This window comes from Archocentrus centrarchus, chromosome 11, assembly GCF_007364275.1.
Source record: "Archocentrus centrarchus isolate MPI-CPG fArcCen1 chromosome 11, fArcCen1, whole genome shotgun sequence".
In the NCBI taxonomy this organism is placed as follows: domain Eukaryota; kingdom Metazoa; phylum Chordata; class Actinopteri; order Cichliformes; family Cichlidae; genus Archocentrus; species Archocentrus centrarchus.
Window position 1 is genome coordinate 19,081,232 of NC_044356.1, and position 19,288 is coordinate 19,100,519.

The 19,288-nt window shown below is 39.9% G+C and overlaps 1 protein-coding gene across 8 annotated transcripts in view; it reads right to left on the reverse strand.

Annotated features, from left to right (window-relative positions):
- Nucleotides 1–3,227: 3,227 nt before the first annotated feature.
- The window catches only part of LOC115788621 (uncharacterized), a 49,549-nt gene continuing 33,488 nt past the window's right edge, over nucleotides 3,228–19,288 (reverse strand). The window contains exons 23-48 of one of the 8 annotated variants that reach the window (XM_030741731.1): nucleotides 18,990–19,034; nucleotides 18,830–18,886; nucleotides 18,273–18,421; nucleotides 15,543–15,644; nucleotides 15,402–15,450; nucleotides 15,233–15,313; nucleotides 14,520–15,068; nucleotides 14,214–14,350; nucleotides 13,661–13,718; nucleotides 13,380–13,522; nucleotides 11,253–12,066; nucleotides 11,025–11,152; nucleotides 10,749–10,862; nucleotides 10,520–10,577; nucleotides 9,489–9,596; nucleotides 9,302–9,385; nucleotides 9,127–9,207; nucleotides 8,620–8,952; nucleotides 8,462–8,545; nucleotides 8,236–8,369; nucleotides 8,019–8,147; nucleotides 7,771–7,828; nucleotides 7,570–7,680; nucleotides 7,370–7,465; nucleotides 5,109–5,185; nucleotides 4,863–5,025 (exon numbers count right to left, since the gene is read on the reverse strand). In XM_030741731.1, coding sequence (XP_030597591.1) covers nucleotides 5,005–5,025; nucleotides 5,109–5,185; nucleotides 7,370–7,465; nucleotides 7,570–7,680; nucleotides 7,771–7,828; nucleotides 8,019–8,147; nucleotides 8,236–8,369; nucleotides 8,462–8,545; nucleotides 8,620–8,952; nucleotides 9,127–9,207; nucleotides 9,302–9,385; nucleotides 9,489–9,596; nucleotides 10,520–10,577; nucleotides 10,749–10,862; nucleotides 11,025–11,152; nucleotides 11,253–12,066; nucleotides 13,380–13,522; nucleotides 13,661–13,718; nucleotides 14,214–14,350; nucleotides 14,520–15,068; nucleotides 15,233–15,313; nucleotides 15,402–15,450; nucleotides 15,543–15,644; nucleotides 18,273–18,421; nucleotides 18,830–18,886; nucleotides 18,990–19,034 — 3,800 coding nt within the window. In that variant the 3' untranslated portion in view covers nucleotides 4,863–5,004. Of the gene's footprint in view, nucleotides 5,186–5,635; nucleotides 5,763–6,573; nucleotides 6,633–7,369; nucleotides 7,466–7,569; nucleotides 7,681–7,770; nucleotides 7,829–8,018; nucleotides 8,148–8,235; nucleotides 8,370–8,461; nucleotides 8,546–8,619; nucleotides 8,953–9,126; nucleotides 9,208–9,301; nucleotides 9,386–9,488; nucleotides 9,597–10,519; nucleotides 10,578–10,748; nucleotides 10,863–11,024; nucleotides 11,153–11,252; nucleotides 12,067–13,379; nucleotides 13,523–13,660; nucleotides 13,719–14,213; nucleotides 14,351–14,519; nucleotides 15,069–15,232; nucleotides 15,314–15,401; nucleotides 15,451–15,542; nucleotides 15,645–18,272; nucleotides 18,422–18,829; nucleotides 18,887–18,989; nucleotides 19,035–19,288 lie in introns of those variants that run through there. The other 7 variants (XM_030741730.1, XM_030741732.1, XM_030741733.1 and 4 more) reach the window with 7 other exon arrangements.

Sequence of the window (19,288 nt, forward strand, 5' to 3'; positions counted from 1 at the left end):
TGAAAGCTCTGGCAAATCTCACACATACCCACACATGTGTGGGAGGACTGTCACAAGCTGAAAGAAAAAAACCCCAATGTGCCTCAGATATGCTCTCCTTCCCTCTTCCCTCCTTCACTCTGCTACATTTGTGCTTCACTGATAAAGAAATCTAATTTTCATTATGAAAAAAAATATGTTCACACAAAAGAAAAGTGAATACACCGAAATTTATTAAGCCCAGTTGTCACAGTCCGTTGCACAAGAACACAATTTGACAGTCAGTTCAATTTCAGCTGCCTTAATTCACAGATTGCACAGATTCATCAAGGTACTGGAAACATTTCTCAGACATTTTGGTCCATATCGACATGATAGCATCACACAGTTGCTGCATTGTTGTCAGCTGCACAAACATGATGTTGCACCACATCCCAAAGGTCTTCTATAAGATTGAGGTCTGGTGAATTTGGAGGCATTTGAGTACAGTGAACTCACTGTTGTGTTCAAGAAACCAGTTTGAGATAATTTGACCTTTTTGACATGCTGTTTCATCAAAATATGGGCACACTTTTGATCATAAAGGGATGACATGGTCAGCAACAATATTTAGGGAGGCTGTGGTGTTTATTTGATGCTCAGTTGGTATTAAAGGGCTCAAAGTGTGCCAAGAAAATATCGTCCACACCATTACACCACTACCATGAACCTGAACCATTGATATAAGGCAGGGTGGATGCACGCTTTCATGTTGTTTATCTAAGAAAAAAAACCCTGAATATCAAAGCAGGCAATGTTTTTCTAGTCTTCTGTTGTTCAGTCTTGATGAGCCTGTGTGTTGGAGCCTATTGAGTATTTGATTAAGTATTGGATGGATTATGTATTTTGCCAAATGACAAATGTTAGCGATCCTATATGATGCCAATGGTTATGGATGGTAGACGTATCATTTATTCTTATGGTTTGTTTGGAACCTCCTTCAGCTCATTAGGTCAGCCTCCTGCTGTCATTACGAAGAAAAGATAGCTGTTGGGGCGGGGCTGATTGTTTTTTGAATGGAGGAGTGACAGTTTTTCTACCACAAAAAAGTTAACGTTTATATTTGGATTTTGTAAGAAATCTACTCGGTGAATATTACTGTTATTGCTATAAGTAAAGGTTGATTGTTTGGCACCAGAAATTTCTCTGAGTGCTTTTCATTTTGGGGTGTTAAGAACCTCCTCCTCGGACACTACGCTGACAATCAAGTTGATCGTTCACCAACTTACGGAGTAAGAGTAGCCATAACACTGTGTGCATTGTAGGCTCAGTTTCCTGTTCTTAGCTGCCAGGAGTGGCACCTTGTTTGGTCTTCTGCTGCTGAAGCCCATCTGCTTCAAGGTTCAACATGTTGGGTATTCAGAGATGCTCTTCTGCATACCTTCAGCTTGAAGCAGTCAGACCATTCTCCTCTGACCTCTGACATCATTAAGGCATTTTCACCCAGACAACTGCCACTCACTGGATATTTGCTCTTTTTCAGACTGTTCTCTGTGAACCATAGAGATGGTTGTGCAGGAAAATCCCAGTGGATCAAATACTGAACAAGAAAATATTCAGGTTGAAACTAAGTTTTTATTAAAGATGCAGTAGATGGAATATTGAGTAGTTGTGATATGAGTCTGGACCTAGGACAATAATCTCTGATTATTTTTTAAGTGCAACTGTATTTTAAAAAGTATATTCTTTTTCATCAGTGCACATGTGGAGGTTGATTTGATTTGTGTCACTGTCAAGGGAGAAATATCATTTAATGTCTACACGAGTGTTTAGATATTATGGTGACTCATGACCACTGACAAGTGTCAGAGCAGAATGCACAACTGTGGGAAATTAAAAGTGTTAAATGGGTTCGTGTACAGATGCTTAAAGCAGTCACATAACATTCGAGTCCCTGCTAACAATTAACAGTTGTGATCTTCCCTCTGGGTCCTCACCTACTACCAACCTCAAGATACTGCTCTTCTATGTAGGATCAATAGATTGTGAATGCAGATTATAAAAACTGCCTGATCAAATCAAAATAATAAATACCGTTGTTGAGATATGAAAGCAGCTTTCCTTCAGTGTAGTTTGTGGTGTCTGTACTGCTGTGTTAAATTCTATATATGCATGTATGGTTTCCTCCTTAATGGGTTCATGCAAAGGGTAATTTGATTTTGACATTAGCACAAAGGGCCCCTGGTAGGCTCTCTGGCTTCCATACAAGGGAATGACCATATGTCCAGCTATAGGGTTGAAGCTGTTTTTCATAGCCATTTATGGAAAGTTAGGATGTGGGGGTTTTGCCAACACTATATAAGCTTTGTGATCTCTTTGTTGAGCTGAGTTTGGATCAATTGGCTGTCCTCTCCCAGATGTCTCGAGCCTCTGTTTTGACATTGACTTTTTTGTAATAAACCTTATGTTATTCATTGAGACTGTCGGCGAAGGACTTCCAACACATAACCAGAACAACACAACAAGTTCTCAGACTTTTCCCTGCTGTGGCCCACATAAGACAACAAACCACATTAATATCCAGGCTCTTACCATTTGCATCTATCCAAATGTTTTAATTCTTTTAAAAAAAAAAAAAAAAAAGTGTGTGAAGGCTGCTCTCTGAGGGTTTTCTTTTAGAGATGCAGTTACTCTACAAGACAGTTCCAGACTTCAAGCACATCAAAAGTGAATCCTGGTTCCATTTCAGGCAGAGTACTTTAACCCTGTGTTCCTGACCTTGGTGCCCAGTCATACAAAAATCTTCCCTTTGTGTATAGTCTAACACACAGCAAAGTTCTTCACATTCACCCCATAAAACCCCTCAAGGTTCTTCCTCCAATTAAATATATTTTTTTAAAGAAAAGCTTTTATATCAATAAACTGATGAGTAAAAGTGTGAGAAGAAAGCAGTGTATGATTAAGGAGTAATGAACTAGTGAACAAATACACAAACTGTAACAAGACAAAGTTTCTTTTTTTTTTTTAATCAAAAATCAGAGATGAACACAATGTTTCATTACAAACCAGAAATACATATAAAAATGCTATTAAATTTTCAGATAAAAACTGAAGCTGGAAGTGAGCACCATTTCCCAACATTTTGACACACTCCCTTCATATTGAATACAGGCAGCTTTAAACATATTGGGAACTTGTTGCTACTTCCACAGAAAATCCATCCACCATTTAAAATAAACTTGGAGGTAAATTCTGGTTTGTTTTTTTTGGGGTTTTTTTTAAAGGCTACTTCCAAGGGGTTTAACAGATTGAATCCAGCTCCTTAACTGTAAGCAGAACACGTATTGTACAGGAATGGACGTGAGAGACAAATATGTAGAATAAGGTAGTGAAAGGTTTTCCCCTAATGCTAATGACAGCTTTTCTCCCCAACCCTGAAGTGTAAGATAATGCGTAAACAGCAAAAAACAGGAAAAAATAAAAAATACAAGAGGGCTACATTTATGTTGAACTGTCAATGTCAAGAATAAAACTAATTTAATATCTGCCATGAAAATGTATTCAAATTCAAAAGTATGACAGAATTTAAATGACAAAACAAAAACAAAACAAAAAAACCCCACACAGCAATCACTGGTGCCTTATCTCCTCATCATCGATGGGTAGTACTGCATCATGTTCACACTCACCCATCCTGGAGGCAATGCAGCTTGCCCAAAAAACTGCCAACTTGAATGGCTGACAGCCAGGTGGGTGGCTGGGTAGATTGTCTCTGTGCTGTATGCTTCACTTGGACTTAAAGTCCCAGTATAAACATGAGGGTTGTCTGCTGTTGTGTAATTTAAAATTACCTCAGATGGTGGATAACCTGGATGTCCACTTGCAACGTAAGGCATTTGGCCGTAGAGCTCGTACCCTCCTGAAGGCACCAGAAACTCAGCGGGGTTGGCTGTGGGAACTGTGGGGAAACTGTCCTGATGGTCTCTGTTCACCTCAGTGTGGCGCTGTTCTTGATAACTTCCCATAAACATTTGTGTCGACCTGTTGGTTACAATGGTACTGATGGGCAACTGGCCAACTCCAGTGCTATCAGTCTCTGAGTCAGCTTGTGGCAGTAGTATCCGTCCTGTGTTATGGCTGGTGTCTGCATAGCAGCTAGGACTGAAGTGCCCCATAGTTTCAAAGAGATTTGGATTAGGGACACTTTGAGGGTGTTGTGGGTCTCGGGGTTCAGCAGTGGTGGCAGTAGGACTCACAGCAGAGGTAGCTTCGACTTCAGTTGGATTTCCTGAAGATTGGTCAGGGGAACACAAAATGTTGGCCGAGCTTCCACTCGGGCTGACAGGTTGGCTCTCAATGCCTGTGTCAGTATGCTTTCCTGGGAAAGGTACGCTTTCAAATAAGCTACTGGAAGATGGAGTTTTCTTCAATCCAGCTTTAACCGGCTGACACTTTGAATCCAATCTTGTTTTATTTACTGGCAATTCAGATTTAGCCATCACACAATGTGAATCCCATCCCGTTTCCACACTTTGAGATGAACTGGCAGCACAGGAGCCAAAAGTCTCAACATTATCTGCAACTTGAGATTTGGAACCTCTCACCCTAGAAATTAGGTGTGCAAAGAGTCCCCAGTCCACAGCAGATTTGTCTTCTCCACCAGAAATAGATCTTGTGTCTTTGTCATCATGTGATAGGGGGATCAAGGCTGCAGCAGAGTTTACAGAAGCTGACTGAGAGACTGATCCAGAGGTGGGATCATTTACAGGCTGCTGTTGGTTGCTTGTACTTTTGGCTGGCAAAGGATCTTCAAGTGGGTTACTGGTGCAGGATCTGAGTAGTGTTTTAACAGATCTATCAGCCGGCCTTTTTCTGGATGGAAGACAATTATCTCTGGAAGGCACTGACAACGTTTGGCTAACATTAGGATTAGCAGTAGAAGAACATGGGGATTCTGAATGCTCCGCTTCCTGTTTCACATGCAAGCTGAGGACAGGCCACTGATACTCAGAGACTGGTGGTGTGAATTGCGGTTGTATGGGAGGTTTACTGCAGGTCTCTTGAGGGCTGCAACATGAGAAATGATGGGCCAGTGGCGAGACAACAAAATCATCCTTTGGGTTGGAACAGCTCACATCAAGAGGACTCACAAGTCTTTCTTTGAACCCATCCAAGCCGCTAACAGTTGCAGTCTTCTCTAACTGAGGCTCCTGTGTCTGTCTGGCTTCTGAAAGAAAACAAAACGCAACACCATTTTTGAGTCTTTGAGAAATTGCAATTGCCATTTTTGAATTTCAGTCTTTTGTATAAATACATAAATACACTGCCTGATTTGTCACGTTCAAAAATACAGATGTGGTTATGAGTAATTCTGAGATTTCACACGGTTCACACCAAGTGTGTTTTTCATGTTTCATGTCAAATAAGTCATCTGATATTAAAGTGACAAAAACAGTTGGGAGCTTTGATTTTGTCACACACACACACACACACACACACACACACACACACACACACACACACACACACACACACAAACGTACGTTTAAACTGTCTCTCTGTGCACAGTACAGGTGATGTTGGTAAACCAATAAGATCACAGCGCCATTAAAATATCCACCAGTGGTGTATGACCCAGAATAAAAAACATGCAGTGGATCAGGTAGCTTCTTCTCACTTTTATTTTGAGCCTCCTCTCTCCTGCTGCCTATCACCCTGAGATTGAGGAGCAAGGAGTGAGGAGGCTTGACAGCGGCGCAACAGGTGAAAATTCACAGGTGTATCCTTTTTGAAAGCCTGTTGACCTGTGATGTTTAAAAAGAGAGACAAGGGTGTGACACCATGACAGGAGGACTGTACAAATATGAGCTCTTACCCCATTCATAAGCTGTACTAGCCATTTATAACTGTTATAAAAAAATGTGTCCTTCAGCGTTTGTGTTTATGTGAAGCAATTTCTGTGACACATTCTGTGACACTCACGCAGGCATGTCTCTCTGCATCGTAACAAAGATGCACTGAAGTGTACTGATTTTCTTGGTAAACTATATTCAGAGTGAATTAACAGCGTTAAGCTCAATACATAAAAAAAAGGCAAAAGTTAGTGCAAAGTTAGCTCATCTGGCTTACAATCACATTTAAAAAGTTATTGTAATTTGTGAAGCGCAGAAACAATGTTACTGGTTTTGTTGTTAGAAAAATAGTTGCTGTGCTAGTTATAATAATAATCATCCTTATATGAATTGCTGCTTAAGTTGTTGTATGGACAGAGAAGTGTCTACGTCAGGAAGAAAACCTTTTATGGCCTCTCAGAATTTATTTTGTATAGAATGCACTTTCTTGATCTAAGAATAAGCAGAGATGTGACATCATCTAACTGCAATCTTAATGTCACCCTCTGACCCCTGTCTGAGTTCCCCATTTGTGTACCATATTGTCAATAGATGGTAGGGAAGTGAAAAGCTATTCTAATGTCAGCTACTTAAAAGGGTCATACAAATGTACAGAACCACTCAAACGTTTGGATGTTTGACTTTTGTATATTTTTTTTTATTTAGCTACAGAGAACAGTGTATGCCTTGTTTTCCAGGAAGAAACCAAGACCAAGCAACACACCTTGACACAGTTCCTCCAACTCTGCATGTTTTTTTCTTCTTCCTAGTCTGCACTCCTTTCTGTGTAAAAAATCAAAGCACCCTATATGTAATCACATGTATGAAAGTGCTCTGCGAGACCACTTCGGAGAGGATTTGCAGAACGCCTAAGCTGAGACATAACTGCTCCTCTTTCAAAATAAACTGCCTTAAACTGAACTGAGTCCTTTGTGTCTTCCTGAGTTTAAGTAATTTTTCTCACAGTAGTCTTTAGTTGTTTGCATTGCACAAAGCAATGGAAATTAAAACTACTTACTAAATGAGGATAAGTCTTTGTGCCACCAACTGTTTTAATTAACCCAAAAGCCTGTGTATATTTGCACTTTCAAATTTAAAACGGAAGAGAAATCTACATGTCATTGAGTGAAATAAGTAACTGATTAAGTCAGTAATTGATCCTCTAACAAACCCTTGTTGCTCCATGCAAGAGGCAAGATCTTGCACGGAGCTCCAGACCAAGGGTGACAAATGATCATTTTATATTTCTTCCATTTATTTTAGAGGACCAAACACTTACTTCCCTCAATGACATGCAAATCAATTTATAATTTTGATGTAATGTGCTTTTTTTTTGGATTTCTGATTGATATTCTGTGTCTCCCCATTAAAATGAAATACCATAAAAACAGGGACTGTTCATTTCTTTGGAAGTGAAAGAACTTATAAATTCAGCAGGCGATCAAATAATTACTCCCCACTGTATTTTAGTGATGGCATCAACCTGTAGTAAAATTTCAGTGTTGGGAATATTATCTCACCATTGTCCCTTCTCTGGTATCTCTCAAGTCTTTGAGCTGATGGCATTTCTGCAGGGAGAGACTCTTTTGGAACTGGCCCCTCATCAGGATGCTGGCCTGTGCAACAGAAACGAGAGGTCAAAGTTCATACTCCTACTTTCCTCCTCTAGTTAAACTGCACATAAATAAGACGAAACACTGATTTAACTGGTTGGACTCACTGTTTTGTTGTGGAACAAAGACGCCGTGCTTGTGGCCGCTCTTGATGTCTTGCATCATTTCCTCTTTTTTTGATGCGTCTGCATTTGTGAAATTCTGCAATTTTTCTAAAGCTGCACAAACCAAACAGCACAGTTGACCTGTTACTATAGATTCACTTCACCCATAAACTCTGGATAGTTCCAACTTGGAATTAGCGTTACCTTCACTGAATGGAGCCATCCGAACCCATTCGTGCATCTCCTTTCGCAGCGTTATAACCTGCGTACAAAAAGGGGTGACAATATTAATTGTGAATTTCCCTCTAGGATCAATAAAGTTATTCTTAATATGATTATCATTATAGGTAAAGACAGCTCAGTACACTTAAAGAACTGATCACATCTTCAGCAGATTCCCCTAAGGGTATTTGATATAACGTTTAGTTCAGTATATGAACTTAACAGACTACCTCTGGACTACGAGCTTGCTCCCGCTCTGAGAGCATCCAGGAAACTTTCTTTAAAAGTTCCAGTTTCTTCTCAAAAGACAGGTCTTTGTCTTCCCAGAACTTATTCAGGAATTGAGGGTATTCTCGCCGCTGAAAGACATTACATTTTAAAATGTAAGAACATATGTTGACCACTTTAATTATTTAAACGTTTGAAAATTATTAAGACAATACACACCACGTATTCCAACTGGTGTTCGAAGCTGACTATGTGCTGACAGATGTCACGGTGAGAGATCATCTTCTCGCAGCATACACATAAGAAAAATGTTTCCAAAGCAATCCCGCGGCACTCCAACACACAATCCTGACCTGATGGAGAAACACCAGAAGCACACAATGCAATAAGTGAGAAGAAATAATGGAATTGGAAAGGATTTGCAGTGCAGGATGGACACACTCACCAATGATTGGTTCAGTATCCAGTCCCTTCATTTTCAAGAATATGGACAAATTACTGTCAGAACCGGAGCCCCGAATTCTTCTCCCTGTGGCAGCCACACACAATAATGAGTTTGTACTTTCATTCACAAAATGGAATACCAACAACACTGCCACCAACCTGTTGGAGCTTTGAAGATTGTCCGTGATGCACTGTGCTCTTCGGGTCCTGGGTAGCGTTTAGGCATGTGTTCCATCCTCTGACTGGGTTTCAGCTGGTTCTGCCTTTCTGAGGGCCCTGCAGCAGCTACAGAGAGTGGCTCTGAGCAGCTGAATTGTACAGGCGTGGCTTTCTGTGTGCCTCCTGGCACGTTCTGTGGGTCCTGAAATTTTTCACTCTTCCGCCGTTTTGGTTTGCGGTCAAAAGTGTCTCTATCAGGGAATTTGGCAAATGTGTCCGTGTCTGAGTTGGCGTCAGGAAGCTCTGCCAAAATGCAAGGTTTGTCCATGGTGACTTTTGATAAGTTAGAATGAAGGTAAGGTGTAGAATGACAGTTTGTGTAAATAAGGGATAGTGAAAATGGAGTGTCCAAGTAAGGGTTAGGGTGCAAGAAACTCTCATAAAACAGGATAAGAAGCTAATAATGTTATCAAGATAAAATATGTACAAAAAGCTCTCAACATTTACCAGAACTCTGAAGTGCAGGCATAACTTCAGTGTGAGCCTGAACCTTTACATCTTGCTCAAAATTAGTTAGTGAGACCGTTTCTAAATTAAGCAGAGATGACTTATTAGTTCAGCTTTTGATATCTAATATATGTAGGATTCTGTAAAAACCTCAAGACAAACATGAATGTATTACCTGCAATTTCCTCAACTTGAAGCTCATCTTCAATCAGGTCATCAGATTGTGTCTTGTGACTTTCATTATGTTGCACATTTATCCCTGAGAGAAAACAATTGCATTAACAGGATCAGTTGCTGGTACTCATAATCTAGGAGCTTAAAAAAAAAAAAAAAAAAAAAAAAAAAAAAAAGGTCTGATTTACCATCATCTGAGCTTGAAACGTCACATGGACTGGCAGAGGCAGCATCAGCCAGGGAGGCCGATGAGACCTGCAAATTGCTCTGACTTATTGCCTTCACAAATCTGACAGCTGAGAATCAAAAGAATACAGGGAAAAAGAGTTGAGATCAAGTCAGTAACTCTCCTGCATTTCTTGGTTGTGACGAACGATATAAGACTTTAGCCGTCATATCAGCCTAAAGCGTTCTGGGCATTCTCCTCTGACAGCAAGGTATTTTCACCCAGAGAACTGCGGCTCACTGGATATTTTTCTATTTCAGACCATTACCTGTAAATCCTTGAGATGGTTGTTCAGAAAAATCCCGACACATCAGCAGTTTCTGAAATACTTGGACCAGCCTGTCTGGCACCAACAACTGTGGCACATTTACTTTTCTTGACGTTTGAAATTCAGCAGATTGTCTTGAGCGTGTATGCGTGCCTAAATGCATTGAGTTGCTGCCATGTGATTGATTAAATATTGGCAACTGGAGCAACTGAACAGGTGTGCCCAAACAAGGCCGGTGAGCGTATACTTCCAACCATTACAGGTTTCATTAAACACAGATCCCATATTGGACAAACGTACTGTGCACAAGCATGTGTTTGCAAACAGTAACTATTTATAATAAAGGCAGCAACTAACTGAATAAAATAATTTAAATATTTCACCAAAAGATATACTCCAAATACCAATTAATAATGGAACGCCAAATATTAAAAGAAAAAAAAGAAAAAAAAAAAAGACAGAAAACTGGAGTCAGTAACAATAGCAGAAATGCATCACTTTCACGTGTTTGTTTTTTACTTGCTTTTCAGATATTACTCTAAAATAAAGCTATGACAGACTGGGCTCCAAAGCTCAGATTGCCATGGTTTTCTATAAATAAATAAATAATAAAAAATTCCTTCTCTGAATTTTCCTTTTTTATTTTTTGTCAGCTTAAAACACCACAAAGCCTGTTCTTGCTAAACTTTTTATGTGCTTAAGAAGTAGTACTGGGATCTCTTTACCTTCATCCTCTGGAAGATGAGCCAGCTTTTCATACACGTCCTTCTTCACTTTCACAATCTAGCAGAATAAATATAAAATAATTGTAATTAAAAGCTCTACATTGAGAGCTGACATTTGACTTTACTTCGCTCTCATGGATCTGTTTTATTACATATCACCAATTGGTTAAAAAGCAAAAAGCTGTTAATTATGATTTAAATGGTCTGTTAGGAGACTTGTGAGGGTCACCTGAGGTCTGCGAGGTCCTAGTTTTTTCTCAGCCTCCGCCAAGGGAGTCGCTATCTCGTTCAGTTTTTTCTCCATCTCTGATGGCTTTGCGGTCCATTCAGGGAACTTCATTTTCTAAGAAAATGAACACACACACACACACACACACACACACACACACACACACACACACACACACACACACACACACACACACACACACACACAATTAACACCTGTATAGATGACCACCTGCTCTACAATCTACATTGCCAATAGACTTAAAAATGCACGCACCACATATTTTTTCCAGTGGTCTAAGCTGACCAGGTGATAGTCACTGGAGTTAGTTAGTTTCACTGAACACAGCTTACAGTAGACTTGCTGCTTCTCCTCACATAGTATTACAATCAGCTCATTTAAGCCTAAAAAGCAATGACAAAACAGAAAAGCAGACTTATGGTTAAAAAAAAAAAAAAATTCATAGAGAAGTATGGAGTGATTTTTAATAACACCACCACTTGCCTACTTTAGGAAGGCCTTCACTTGGCTTCGTCTTACTCGTGGAGGTTTGTGATGGCTCTGGAGGCGGCTTCTTGTATTCAGGCCTGACAGCTGTGCCCGTGGCCTGATGAGGAGCAGCAGCAGGTTTTGTACTTTTCGTCACATGAACGGTCTTAGCAGAAGTTTCCACATTTTCAGATATAACTCTGGTTTTAGGCTTTTTAGCGGCGATCACAGATGGGATTTGAGGTGAGGCTTTGGTTTTTGACTTATGTGGTAGAGGTTTAGGCACATTTTCACTTTTGGAGGAAGGTGCAGTTTTGCAACTAGCCTCTTGCACCACTCTGGATTCTGTCTGCCGGGGAGGCGCATTGTTTAAAGAACCGCCTGCTGCTCTCAATGCAACTCCAGTTCTGCACACCACCGCAGATTCTGCAGTTGGCTTTGTGGTTGACACAGACGCCTTAGAGCTAGTCCCTGGCCGTTGGGAAGAAGCTGGGGTATGTTTGGTGGTGGTTGCAGTGTAGGAAGTAGTAACCATTTTTACGTCTTCCACGTTTGAACTGCCTTCTATTTTTGTTGATTTCACACTTGTGTTTGGAGTAATACCGGCTTTGGAGTGGGTGTTTGTCCCACTTGCACTCGACACATGCAGACTTAACGTTTCTCCACTTCTTCTGGGAATAGTTGGACAAGTTACAGATTTGTTAGCTGGCTTGGGCACTTTGTCGCTCTGTGTGTCCTCTTCATTTGATGGCGGGAGAACTTGAGTTATTTTGGAGGTGGCTGTAATTACTGCTGACTCTCCTGGATCATCAATCTCCTTCTTCACTACCTTTAAAGAGAAACAATGGCATTTAGTAGCTCATTTGTTTTTAGACAGTCACAACTACACAAACAACAACCATTTACAACCCTTTCTGGCACGTTAACATTACATTTCTTTTGTTAAAGCCACCGCAGTGCAGTATCACTGCACTGACAGATGTCACATTTTCACAGTTATTTTAGACCTCAAAGCCTATTTAAAAAGGAAAAAAAAAAAATCTTAAAAACACATTTTCATGACCTGTATTGGTTCGTAATGTTAAGGGCTCACAGGTTTCCCTCTGGCTGAAATTAATTAGAAACAAAGTTTCCAAAAAAAAAAGAAACTCACTGGAGAAGAGCAGAATCCAATGCCATCTGTTTAGACATACAGGTCAAGAAAACACAAAAAACTCCCTTGGAGCATATGCATATCACACAAAACAAAAAACAAACAAAAGAACCAAAACAGACAGTAACAAAAAAGACAAAGACACAAACACCACAAAGACGAACATAAGAAAAAAGAGAAGAAAAGGAAAGAGATAACCGGACAGACGCAGGGAGACAGGAGGAGAGAGAGTGTGAGCGGGCCTCCCAGTACTGAGTCCTTATGAGGGGGAAAAAGGTGAGCCAGCTCCTCCCCTTTCTTTGAGCCCTCTTAATGTAAACACTCTGCTCCCTTTTGAAACCTGATCGCCAAACTCACCAACTTCAGGGCAACTTGCCAAGCTGCTTTTGGGAGTGCGCATAAACAGACACTTGTCATCGAGGTGAACCTCTCCTAATGACAGGTCTGACAGACCTAATAAATAATGCGGTCATCCCCAGGCTAAAGACATTTGTCACAATTAGACACAACCCCCCCAATTAAATTTATATCCCCCTAATATTTCACATTATCCAGACGTGATCAGTCTGAATCACATTTAAAACGGTATACACAAAGTGAAAGTGAGGCCTCACGCATAGTGTAAAATTAAGTATAACAGGCTTCGGCCCTAAACTACTACCCTAAGCACACAGTGTACATCATTCCAGTGTAAGTAAGACCACTATTACTACTAATAAATGATACTATAACTACTACTATCATAACAATTTTAAAAGAATTCCCAACATGTGGGAACTTTAAACTCCATTAAACATTCCCCACTAAAGTGTACAGACTGCCCTTCCCTCACCAGTCTTAAGGTTTTATTTCACTAAGGAGACTAAGGACACTCTACCAACCACACAGTTATCAAAAAGAAAGCAGTAAAATGTAATGTACAGTTTGTCATTCTATTAATAAAAATAAAAATAATAATAATACAAAAAATAACGCCACTGACAACATACTTGATTTACCGTCATGCTGCCCTTTGTATAGTCACGTCTGTCAATTGAGATGCCCGCAGTTTTCATGCACGGTGAAGCTGAGGACGAAGGGAGTTCACACCCACCGTCCTGCTGAGTCTGAAATGCCCTCACTGCCTGTATGGCTGGTAAGATAACAGGCACCACTGAGGAAATGCTGCACTTTGGTAGTTCTGTCTCTCCAATCACACCTAACTGGCTCCACTGAAATGCAGTAAGAACCCAAAATTTTTAAAAGAAATTAAAGAAAGGTGCATCCTTACCTGACTGAAAGCTTTGTTTTGATATGCTGTTGTAAACGTCTTCATTCACATGAACATCCTGCAGTCAAGGCAGAAAAAAAATTAGTAACACAATTTATTTTGGCTCTTAGTGTATAATCATCTACAAGCAAGAGCATTAAGGCTCAGACCAAAGCTGAGCTTTACCCTTGAGTAAATTACACCATTTTATTCATTTACTGTGCATTCCATGCATGCAAATTTAGTAATAGTAGACCTTTAATAATTATGAATTTATTAATTTTTTTTCCATTCAAATTTGAATTTTTGTGGCATTATGGTCATATTCATTCCCCCTCTTCAGGTTTGTTTTAAAGAGCTAAGTCACAGTTAAAAGTAGGGGTTAAAAAAATAAATCAGTTTAGCTGAAGCTATTATGAAATAAGTCAATGCTGCCAAATAACATGCCCAAGATATAATATGCATCTGCATGAAAACGGGATAGTCTCCATTTATTAGAATCTTCTGTACATGCAGCATGAGCTTTGCACCTAAGACTCGAAGAAGCCCAACTTAGAATTGAGCATTTACTCACCACCAGATGCACCTTGTGACAGTCAAATCCCGTCAGATGGCTGACGATGTCTTTCTCTGAGATTTTCAAAGAGCAGGACTCGCAGAGGTAGACTGGCTCATGTGGATGACAGCAGCATTTGAGCAGGGCACTTAAACCTGGAGAATGCATATGTTTACTATCAATAGGGTCTAATATTTAGAAAAAAATAATTAGCTTTCTAAATAATCAGGAAACAAGTAAAGCCACTATTTAACATTATTGAAAGCGATACAAGAGAAAACTAACTCTACATATAAAAACAAAAACAGTAATATATTTCCAAACCTTTGTCCATTGCTGCTTCATAGGCTTTATCCATTTTCTCCTCCTTTATTTTAATACCGGTCATTTTGGAGGCTTCTTCACAAGAGTCTTCTCTGGAGTTCAGACGCTGTCTTTTAGGGCAGCTTTCTCCCATTTCTTTCCCTGCATCCCCAGTAGAACACGGGTCCTCTTGTGATGTTTCAGACACACTGTGCGGCCTTTTTCTTTCCTTTTCTTTGTAATTCTTCAACTGTGCTGGGACATATTTGCTACTTGTGCTCTTATCTATTCCAGCCTCTGCTCCATTGTCTTTGCTTGCATTGTGGCAGCTTTTTTCCTCCCCTGTTGGTTCTTTTGTCTTAGCCTCTTCTGGCTCCTGCTTTATTGCCCCACATGCATCTCCTGTGCTCTTCATCTTCTCTGTTTGTGAAACCACCTTACTTTGGGACTCTGAGTCTTTACTTGGCAAAGGCATCTCTTTTTTGATATTTTTCACACCGACTGTATTGGTGCTGCTGTTTTTCTGATCATCTCTCACATCTTGCTCAACTTTTACAGTTACCCTGGGAGCTGAGAAACATACAGAATATATGTCAGTTTGAGTACAGCTGTTTTTAACAAAAAACTGGCAACAAGTCAGCTTTCCAAAAAATGACAATGCAAAAAGGTAAAGCGCGTAACTTTCAGGTAGCCAACAGCCTACCCCTGCAACCCACAACCCACAAGAGGCTTACCCAGTTTTCTTTCAGGTCTAATTTGGGGTTTAAGGTTTCTTTTCCTATATTTCCTCACCACAGATGTCAAAATATGTGTTGCTGGAACAAAACAGATGAACAGCCAATAAACCAATTTTGCTGTAGATCACAGTGAAAAACATTCATTGCCACATATATAGACACTCACCTCTCATGTAGCTGCATGGCTCCTCGATGGGACGGTGCAAATACACTACCTTAGAGGGAAGGCAGATTCAAAAGCATAAAAGTGTGGCAAGAGGAGAAGCTAACTTACCAGAACCACCTTTATCCATGTAATACAGAATACCTGTATGTGTGAATTTCTCTGTATTTTTGCTGCCTGTTTTGCCAAGTCCAGTAAGGTCTCTGCATCAGTTTTGGTTGTTAGTGAGCCTGGGTGGAAAGCATCCTGCACACAAACACATAAATGCTGTTTCAAAATGTCATCATTCGCTTCTTTCAAGGTTAATCCAAGGGATGAAGATTTTTTTTTTTTTTTAAATCATATTGGAAAAGAGAGAGACCACAGTCACCACTTTATTTCTCTAAATAAACAATATATAGTATTGCCTGTATTAGTATGACATAAGTATATAGTATCATACCTGCGAAATAGCACACTGAAATTTGATCAAAAATGTGTTTTATTTCCATATTCAACCTAAGATAAGCTAAAAGATAATCTTATTTGTCCCACATTGTGGGAAATTTACAGTGTTGCAAACATCAAGGGACAATGTGAAATTGACTGTTTAAAATATTATGTGCCTTGCAAATAAGAAAGTATCAAAACAAAAAGTATTAGTCCTCTACCTGCAAAACTGTGGTTTCTACAAGCATCTAAATCTGATGCAAGATATTGAACATCTAAATATTTTAGGGACAATTTTAAATTGTCAGGCAAATCTCAAGATGGTCAGGCTTAATGTGACACCAAACTCTGAAAATAGTTTCTGCCTGTAACATAGCACATTACTAAGCTAATTTTTGAAAGTTAACACCATATAAAAATACAGGATAGAGGCTAAAATTATTTGCTTTACTAAGACATTAAAAGACTGCTGTCCGTTATCTTTTTAGTTTGCCATTACCTTTTCCAGCTAACCGTTAGAGCTGCAGTGTTAGCCAACATGCTATCAACACTGCCATTTAAAGATTTTTTTTTTTCACAGCTAATTAAGCCAAGAGAACAAAAACCGAAGACCAGATAACATTTAGACTGGTTAAGTTTTACCAAGAAGTATCATAATTACATCTGCGATTTTCCCTACTTTGATATATTTGTCATTTTCTTTGATTAATCATTACTGGCTAGCTTAGCATAAAAATGCTATTGTGGCTAACAGCTACCAGGCATCCAAGTTAAATTAAACTAAAGGTGATTTTATACTCACCTGGAGAAAACTGTGGCTTTGGTTGTTTTGTCTTTCTGGTATTTGTTCCAATCTTACCTGATACTTTAAATTTAAATTCAGTTATCATGGAGTCATTATTTTGTCCCAGCGGTCCCATGTTCCCTAGGAATAATGGGACAGATACACTGCCAAAAATACACCTGTTAAGTTCCTTTTTAGCCAATATCTAAATCAGCCAATAAAATGGCAGCAACTCAAGCATGTCTTCATGCATGAATGTATTAAGACCATATGCTGAAAACAGAAGAAAAAAAAAAGGGGGCGGGGGGGGGGGGGGGGGGGGGTGAATCCTGAAGTTCAAACCAAACAGAATGGGGAAGAAAAGTGATTTAAGTGACTAGGGACTACGGATCTCCTGGGATTTACCCCACACATCCATCTCCAGGGTTTACAGGTGCTGGTGATGATGTAAAGGTGTGCATGACCACAGTGCACCCATATTGTGATGGATGCTTCCAGCAATGTTGAATCTATTCCATGAAGTATTAAGGTAGTCCTAAAGGTAAAAGGAATTACAGCCCAGTACCAGCAAGGTGTACCTAATGAAGTGGCTGTGAATGTATGTGATCCTCAGGGTCCTTTGTTTCTTAAAATATACAACTGTGGTGAGTACCAAATAAATAAAAACAATAAAATTGTGTTCTACTTCAACTCAAAGTAAATCACTTGTAGATGCTTTGTCAAAACCATCTTTCAATAGTTCTTGTCGTCATGGATCGATGTGCTGTGGATTTGTTTTTCTGTTTTTTGTTTCAGGGGGTTGGCAGGCTGTTTTCTCCTCCTCTTTTGGGCAGGGCTGGAGGCTGCCTTGCGGAGGCTCTGCACACCTGTAGTGAGTTCATTCATCAGGATGATATTTAAGGGTCTGCTCTGGCCTCCTGTCCTTGCTAGAGTGTCTGGAGGCTCTGTGCATAACCGTGGAGTGTTGTTCATTTTCTCTGCAGAAATCATCTTGTTCCTTAGCCCGTCTGCCTGCCCGCCCTCCTGAAGAAAACATCACATCGCTCGAGCCATCTTCCTCTCCCTCAGGACTTTTGTCATACTGCTTCCCACGTAAGCCTCCTCCTCTGCTACCTCCCTATGTCCATTCATGTAATGCTTACTACAGTCCCTAACGCATCCCTCCCTCTCCCTCCGTCTAGACTGACCCGTCGGCGGTTACACCCCCCCGCAGTTTCTTAGGAGTTGGAGTACAGTTTTAAGAGAACCTCTCAGAGCCATCTCCTGGTTTATGGTGTTTTTGTTGGTGATAAATTGCTTAAATTGCTTAACCCACTTATAGTCCTGCCTCAGTCTGCAATTGGGTCCTCCTTCGCTGCGCTCCTGTTTGTGACACTTGTAGAGTCCCAAAAGTATCAAAGTGTGAAAAATCTGAAATCTATTGATCAGTGACCGAACAAATACTAGAATGACCCAGGGCCAGCTGGTTCTTTGTTTTATACCCTCACAACCTCAATGTCATACGCAGTGCACTTTTAATATGTGATACTTTTTGTAATTATCCACAACAGTTGCCACTCAATTTTTTTTTTGCCAATAATATAAAAAATTACTGTATAACAACAACAATCACTATAAATAGAAAAATAACAGAACTAGAATTAAAAAAAATAAATAAATACCAGAAATTTTGCAACGTGTTCACGGCTGAACACATGGTCATGGCATTCATCATTTGACAGTCTCCTCTCACAGAGCAAACACAGAAATCCTGCTTCTGGGGAATCGGGTCTTTTGTCAAACAAATCGTACATGACCACGAACTGCATGCCTGCAATGAAGAGGGAGAGAGCGTAAAAAGCACTTGCAATGCACCTGTGCTTACTGGTAAGACCGTTAGAAAGACGACTGGATGTAACTCAAGAATTCATTACATGTTCATACATGAATTAGGCTCATCCTGCCCTATAAATGTCCACGTTCAACATAAAATGTCAGGGTAACGGTCTAATTGCAATCACAAGTTTCCACACAGCACATTTTCCCAGTGGATGTGTGCAGTTGGTGAGACTGAAGGAAATCTAGGAGAGTTTGTGGCCACATTTCACATTTGGTGGGATGCAGAATTGGTGATATTCATCCTCTTCATGGGCAGGTTTTATTGAAGCCTGGACAGACAGATATAATCTGCAACTTAAGTGGTTGGCAGAGGTACAGCAGTAATTCTAGTTTTACTCACCAAGTAGAGGAAATGGTTCATTTTGCTGGAGTTTGCTATACGTTTGACACGGTGGAACTGCACAGGTGTAAAACAGAAACAAGCACAAGTCAGATTAAAAAGAATTGCACTAAAGTGACCATTTCAGTTACTACAACAAAAAAACAGATTTATCACTAACCTTCATTCTCTAAGACACTGTGCTGCTGTTCAAGTCCATTGAGTACTGCAGTCAAAGAATAAGACAATTGTTATTTAAGTTTGCTTAAAGAAAAAAAGTACTTATCTGGCATCATCAATTGATCATTGATTGCAGGGATGATATGAGGCAAACCTCAGTGCATGATTTTGATTTGGGAACTGTGGCTAAATATTTTAATCTTTGTTTACTCAGAGCGCGAGATGCAAAATGCTTTGGTCTGAGAACTATTCAGTTGCTTTGTGGCAAATTTGGAGTGGGCTGTTGTCAGTGCCAAACTT